Below are 7,500 nucleotides of genomic sequence, written 5' to 3'. Positions count from 1 at the left end.
GGCTCACGGACACTTACGTGTCTAATAACTTCGTTATTATTGAGTTGCAGTTGAAGTTCATAGAAGATAAGTTTCTTAGAATCACTCGCTCTATCATTTGCATATGTTATTTTTCGTCTAAACGGCGGCTGGCAGAAATTTGACCAATACCTGTGTGTGTATGTGTGTGTGTGTGTGTGTGTGTGTGTGTGTGTGTGTGTGTGTGTGTGTGTGTGTGTTTTATTCTTACCATATCGTACGACACGGTCAGAATCTCGACCTTCCCGCCTAAATTTCTGTCTTTTCTTGACGCTTGAATTACAGAAGATATGGTGGCCAAGAGCTATAGGTCGTGGGGGCAGACGACCCTGCTAAGCTGCGAAACGACAGAGGTGGAGTCGTACCTCGGAACACCTCCTTACCAGCGGGGAACGAGTGGGCTCCTTATGGTCGTCCTCTGCTCCTCGGCTCGGGTTCAGCGGATCTTCGAGTTGGTGAGGGGAGGGTGTGTGCGTGTTGGTGTGTGCGTGTTGGTGAGGGGAGGGTGTGTGTGTGTTGGTGTGTGCGTGTTGGTGAGGGGAGGGTGTGTGTGTGTTGGTGTATGCGTGTTGGTGAGGGGAGGGTGTGTGTGTGTTGGTGTGTGCGTGTTGGTGAGGGGAGGGTGTGTGTGTGTTGGTGTGTGCGTGTTGGTGAGGGGAGGGTGTGTGTGTTGGTGTGTACATGTGTGTGTTGGTGAGGGAAGGGTGTGTGTGTGTTGGTGTGTGCGTGTGTGTTGGTGTGTGCGTGTTGGTGAGGGGAGAGTGTGTGTGTGTTGGTGTGTGCATGTGTGTTGGTGTGTGCGTGTTGGTAAGGGGAGGGTGTGTGTGTGTTGGTGTGTGCATTTGTGTGTTGGTGTGAGCGTGTTGGTGAGGGGAGGGTGTGTGTGTGTTGGTGTGTGCATGTGTGTGTTGGTGTGTGCGTGTTGGTAATGGTGTGTTTGTGCTGATGTGTGCATGTTGGTGAGGGGAGGGTGTGTGTGTGTTGGTGTGTGCATGTGTGTGTTGGTGTGTGCGTGTTGGTGAGGGGAGGGTGTGTTTGTGTTGGTGTGTGCATGTTGGTGTTGGTGCTGGTGTGTGTATGTTGGTGTTGTTGTGTGCGTGTTGGTGAGGGGAGGGTGTGTGTGTGTTGGTGTGTGCGTGTTGGTGAGGGGAGGGTGTGTGTGTGTTGGTGTGTGCATGCGTGTGTTGGTGCTGTTGTGTGTTTGTTGGTGTTGTTGTGTGCGTGTTGGTGATGGTGTGTTTGTGTTTGTGTGTGCATGTTGGTGTTGGTGTGTGCATGTGTGTGTTGGTGTGTGTGTGTTGCTGTTGGTGTGTGCGTATTGGTGTTGATGTGTGCGTGTTGGTGAGGGGAGGGTGTGTGTGTGTTGGTGTGTGCATGTGTGTTGGTGTGTGCGTGTTGGTGAGGGGAGGGTGTGTGTGTGTTGGTGTGTGCGTGTTGGTGAGGGGAGGGTGTGTGTGTGTTGGTGTGTGCGTGTTGGTGAGGGGAGAGTGTGTGTGTTGGTGTGTGCATGTTGGTGTTGGTGCTGGTGTGTGTATGTTGGTGTTGTGTGCGTGTTGGTGATGGTGTGTTTGTGTTTGTGTGTGCATGTTGGTGTGTGTGTGTTGGTGTTTGTGTGTGCGTGTTGGTGTTGGTGTGTGCGTGTTGGTGAGGGAAGGGTGTGTGTGTGTTGGTGTGTGCATGTGTGTGTTGGTGAGGGGAGGGTGTGTGTGTGTTGGTATGTGCATGTGTTTGTTGGTGTGTGCGTTTTGGTGAGGGAAGGGTGTGTTTGTGTTGGTGTGTGCATGTTGGTGTTGGTGCTGGTGTGTGTATGTTGGTGTTGTTGTGTGTGTGTTGGTGATGGTGTTTTTGTGTGTGCATGTTGGTGTGTGCGTGTTGGTGTTGGTGTGTGCGTGTTGGTGTTGATGTGTTTGTGTTGGTGTTGGCGTGTGCGTGTTGGTGTTGGTGTGTGTGTTGGCGTTGGTGTGTGTGTGTTTGTGTTGGTGTGTGCATGTTGATGTTGGTATGTGCGTGTTGGTGAGGGGAGGGTGTGTGTGTGTTGGTATGTGCGTGTTAGTGAGGGGAGGGTGTGTGTGTGTTGGTGTGTGCGTGTTGGTGAGGGGAGGGTGTGTGCGTGTTGGTGAGGGGAGGGTGTGTGTGTGTTGGTGTGTGCATGTGTGTGTTGGTGTGTGCGTGTTGGTGAGGGGAGGGTGTGTGTGTGTTGGTGAGGGGAGGGTGTATGTGTGTTGGTGAGGGGAGGGTGTATGTGTGTTGGTGTTGGTGTGTGCCTGTTGGTATTGGTGTGTGTGTGTTGGTGTGTGCGTGTTGGTGTTGGTCTGTGCGTGTTGGTGTTGGTGTGTTTGTGTTGATGTGTGCATGTTGATGTTGGTGTGCGTGTGTAGGTGTTGGTGTGTGCATGTTGATGTTGGTGTGTGTGTGTTGGTGTGTGCGTGTTGGTGATGATGTGTTTGTGTTGATGTGTGCATGTTGATGTTGGTGTGTGCGTGTTGGTGTTGGTGTGTGCGTGTTGGTGATGGTGTGTTTGTGTTGATGTGTTGATGTGTGCATGTTGATGTTGGCGTGTGTGTGTGTGTTGGTGTGTGCGTGTTGGTGATGATGTGAGCTTATTCATCCTCTCTTTTATAGCGCAGTTTCCCCTCTTCTTCAGGTGCGAGAAAAGTCCCTGGAATCGTCGAATGTCAAGTGGTTCTTAGTCGACGAAAAGAACGCCACGCAGGGCCTGGCTTTTGTTCTTAGGGAAGAATCGCAGGTAAAGAATCTCATGCTCATATTCACTCAAATACACACACACCTCACGCACACATTCACTCACACGTACACACACACCTCACGCACATATTCACTCACACTCACGCAGGTAAAGAATCCCATGCTCATATTCACTCAAATGCACACACACCTCACGCACACATTCACTCAAAGGTACACACACACCTCACGCACATATTCACTCACACGTACACACACACCTCACGCACATATTCACTCACACACACACACACACCTCACGCACATATTCACACACACACACCTCACGCACATATTCACACACACACCTCACGCACATATTCACACACACCTCACGCATATATTCACACACACACACACCTCACGCACATATTCACACACACACCTCACGCACATATTCACACTCACACCTCACCCACATATTCACACACACACCTCACCCACATATTCACACACACACACACACCTCACGCACATATTCACTCGCACACACATCCATACACGCGCATGCTCAAACCTATAGGAGGGCTATTTTACGAAGCCAGACTCTATAGCCATAGCCATTCCATTGTTTTTTTCCAAGTCAGTTTCAAAGGGGTTGTAATTAAAGCCACACCTTGCTGTAACTGTACCTACACTGTTCCGTAAAACAATAGTAATAATAAAAAAAAATCAAATCAAATCAGTAAGGCTGGAAGCAGGTGTTTTTTTCTGGTATAGGAGGCGAGAGAGAGAGAAAGAAAGAAGAAGAGAAGAGAAAAAAAGAAAGAAAGATTCCTTTTCAGGAATAACCTTAAGGATCTAAAGGATATTTATTAACACAGGTCGCGGTGGCTAGACGTACCTCGGAAGGGTCGTTCATCCTCCTCAGGTCAGCGGTCAACGCCGACGACTCCGTCAGGTAAGTGGTCATCTTCACCTTATTTGGTCATCTTCACCTTATTTGGTCATCTTCACCTTATTAGGTCATCTTCACCTTATTTGGTCATCTTCACCTTATTAGGTCATTTTCACCTTATTTGGTCATCTTCACCTTATTAGGTCATCTTCACCTTATTTGGTCATCTTTTGCTAAAAGTGCGAGGCATGACCAAATAACTATTCGTATATACAGACATGCACATACACAGACATAAATACATATCTGTGCATCTATCAAGTGTATATACATTTATCTATATATACGGTAGATAAGCCTGTCTAGACTGATGAATATATATTTATTTCTGCGTGTCTTCGTGTCCGTATAATAAGTATTCAACAAAAATGTGTTACACTTGATTTTAATGCGTCTGTTTCATCCCTTGCGTTGTTGAAGATATTGTCCCATTTTGCCTCGTGTACCTTTAGCTATATAAGGCAAATGTGCGTGTACCTTTAGCTATATAAGGCAAATATGCTCGGTTAATTATTGATAATTCTGGCCTTTAACAACAAGCTACAGTCCTGTCCATATCCGCCTTTTCTTGTCGAAGTGGTCAGAGTTATTGCGAAGTAATTTCTCCTGTCGCCGCTGCTGTTCTGTTATTGAAATGCCGGGACCAGTTCAGTGTGTCCAAATGAGAGAGAGAGGGAGAGGAGAGGAGAGGAGAGGAGAGGAGAGGAGAGACGAGACGAGACGAGACGAGACGAGACGAGACGAGACGAGACGAGACGAGACGAGACGAGACGAGACGGGACGGGACGGGACGGGACGGGACGGGACGGGACGGGGCGGGACGGGACGGGACGGGACGGGACGGGACGGGACGGGACGGGACGGGACGGGACGGGACGGGACGATAAGATAAGATAAGATAAGATAAGATAAGATAAGATAAGATTGCATTGTTGGAAAATCGACGTTCGAATGCGACGGGACGGGACGGGACGAGACGAGACGAGACGAGACGAGACGGGACGGAACGGGACGGGACGGGACGGGACGAGACGAGACGAGACGAGACGAGACGAGACGGGACGGGACGGGACGGGACGGGACGGGACGGGACGGGACGGGACGAGACGAGACGAGACGAGACGAGACGAGACGAGACGAGACGAGACGGGACGGGACGGGACGGGACGGGACGGGACGGGACGGGACGAGACGAGACGAGACGGGACGGGACGGGACGGGACGGGACGGGACGGGACGGGACGATAAGATAAGATAAGATAAGATAAGATAAGATAAGATTGCATTGTTGGAAAATCGACGTTCGAATGCGACGGGACGGGACGGGACGAGACGAGACGAGACGAGACGAGACGGGACGGGACGGGACGGGACGGGACGGGACGGGACGGGACGGGACGGGACGGGACGGGACGGGACGAGGCGAGACGAGACGAGACGGGACGGGACGGGACGGGACGGGACGGGACGGGACGGGACGGGACGATAAGATAAGATAAGATAAGATAAGATAAGATAAGATAAGATAAGATTGCATTGTTGGAAAATCGACGTTCGAATGCGACCTTATCTATGCATAAAATTTTAATAATGACCTGCTCTTATCAAATATCTCATCAGTATTCATCGTCATAATTGACTAGTTTCATCGTCGGGCATTAATAGTGCCACTAATAGCTACCTACTCTGACTTACTGCCTTATCAAAATGGTCATCAATGATAACTCAATTTACTGTCTCATCATTAGCCTTATTAATAGATGCCGAATCCTATCTACTCAATACCAGTGATACGGGGGATGCCAAATGTGAATGGAATGACCTTCTGCAAGTTCTTATTTCGTATTCAAACGTCTTTTATGGATGCTCAGATTCGAGACGGCGGGGAGAGGGAGGAACACCCGGGAAGGCTTCCATTACTACCTCCAGAAACCTCTTTTCCGCGACCTGGAGAATTACAGGGATTTCCAAGGTCGTGAGTTGAAAGTAAGTGTTATATTTTTTTCTCTGAGTGCGAGTCAAATGAGAGTTAAGAGTGAAGTCGTTCGTACTATATTTATTTTTTCTGATTCAGAGCTCTTTGTATGTACTTTGTCTCTTCTTCTTCTCTCATGTTTGTTGTTTTCTGTTTTCTTACCTTCACCTGTCTCTTTCTCTTTCTCGTTTTTTTTCTGCTTATTCTCTCTTCTCTATTTTTTTCTTCTTCTCCAACCCCCTTTTCACCAGCTCCCTTTTCAGCATCTTCATCATCATCATCGCATCTTCATCATCATTTTTTATTCTCTTAGACGTCACTCGTGGACAACTGGCCCTGGTTCGGCCTGCGACAGGGCCCGGATGGAGAACTGTTGCCAGACTCCGGGATTGACGTGAGCATCATCAACACCCTGAGCCAAGTGCTAAATTTCACGTAGGTCTAAATACTCTCGTAGCCCATGTATGGCAACACTGTTCACCCCTAAATACTAAATTTCCCGCGTCTAAATCCTCTCGCAGCCCATGTATGGCAACACTAGTCACCCCCTCCCTCCCCCTCTCGTTACGAACACAAATCAAATGAATCAGCATGAATTAAGATAAGCAAATAAGACACACAAAAACTAAGAGGAAAATTTATAATGCCTCAGATACAAGGTCGTGGTACCAGAAGACGGGCTGTGGGGAGGTCCTCAACCCGACGGGAGTGTGGTTGGTCTCATAGGCCTGGTGGCGAGACACGAGGCCCACATCGCCATTAACGAGATCACAATTACAGGTACGCAGGGGGGTTCGAGGAAGAAAGGATAGGTGGATAGAGATGGGTGGAGGAAGATGGAGGTCGATAAAAAAGGGAGAGAGATATAGATGGAAAGATTGAATGATAGAGAGATAGATAGGGAGGGAGGGAGGGAGGGAGGAGAGAGGGAGGGAGGGAGGGAGGGAGGGAGGGAGGGAGGGAGGGAGGGAGGGAGGGAAAGAGGAGAGAGGAAAGAGGAGAGAGGAGAGAGGAGAGAGGAGAGAGGAGAGAGGAGAGAGGAGAGAGGAGAGAGGAGAGAGGAGAGAGGAGAGAGGGAGGGAGGGAGAGAGGGAGGGAGGGAGGGAGGGAGGGAGGGAGGGAGGGAGGGAGGGAGAGAGAGAGAGAGAGAGAGAGAGAGAGAGAGAGAGAGAGAGAGAGAGAGAGAGAGAGAGAGAGAGAGAGAGAGAGAGAGAGAGATAAATAGATCGTTCGATAGATAGATAGACAGACAGACAGATAGTGAGATCCTGATCCCCTTTCCGCAGAGGCAAGGAAGACGGTGGTCGAGTTCACATGGCCTTACTTCATGGAGTCCTCGACCTGCGTGTCCCGAGCGCCGGAGGAGAGGAACCGGGCCTTCGCCGTTCTGTCTCCCTTCTCCCTTCAGGTCCGTTTCGTCTGCACATGGATGTCGTTTAAGTCGTTTTAGTCCCGTTTTATTTTTTGTTTCGAAGGAAAAAAAGGTACATAATTCATTGCACTCAGTTTTATTTCTTCCTCGAAGGAAAAAAAGGTGCATAACTCACTGTATTCATTTTGTTTTATATTTTCTTCGAAGGGAAAAAAATGCTGCATAACTCACTGTATTCATTTTGTTTTATTTTTTCTTCGAAGGAAAAAAAAAGTTGCATAACTCATTGCACTCTCGCTTGAATGATTTAAACTTAATGAATATTTGCGAGATCTATTTTTTTTAGCCTTTGCAGCTAATTCCGTTGACGAATCAAAACCTAATTTCAAACACCATGGTAAAAATACAACGATTATTGCCCCTCTACCGTGTGTGTTTTCTTTTCTTTTCTCTTCTCCTCTCTTCTCTTCTCTTCTCTTCTCTTCTCTTCTC

General features: G+C 48.7%; 1 protein-coding gene across 1 annotated transcript in view; it reads left to right on the top strand.

Annotated features, from left to right (window-relative positions):
• Positions 1 to 299: 299 nt before the first annotated feature.
• LOC138867678 (glutamate receptor ionotropic, delta-2-like) overlaps positions 300 to 7,500 on the top strand; it is a 17,579-nt gene continuing 10,378 nt past the window's right edge. Inside the window, exons 1-7 of the mRNA XM_070144211.1 lie at positions 300 to 473; positions 2,663 to 2,764; positions 3,588 to 3,664; positions 5,533 to 5,647; positions 5,950 to 6,071; positions 6,289 to 6,416; positions 6,923 to 7,044. Of these exons, the coding sequence (XP_070000312.1) occupies positions 309 to 473; positions 2,663 to 2,764; positions 3,588 to 3,664; positions 5,533 to 5,647; positions 5,950 to 6,071; positions 6,289 to 6,416; positions 6,923 to 7,044 (831 nt within the window). The 5' untranslated portion in view covers positions 300 to 308. The remainder of the gene's footprint in view (positions 474 to 2,662; positions 2,765 to 3,587; positions 3,665 to 5,532; positions 5,648 to 5,949; positions 6,072 to 6,288; positions 6,417 to 6,922; positions 7,045 to 7,500) is intronic.

The sequence above is a fragment of the Penaeus vannamei genome, chromosome 31, assembly GCF_042767895.1.
Source record: "Penaeus vannamei isolate JL-2024 chromosome 31, ASM4276789v1, whole genome shotgun sequence".
Taxonomy (NCBI): Eukaryota; Metazoa; Arthropoda; class Malacostraca; order Decapoda; family Penaeidae; genus Penaeus; species Penaeus vannamei.
The sequence above is the reverse complement of the archived record's forward strand: the minus strand, read 5'-3'. Positions and strand labels throughout refer to the sequence as shown.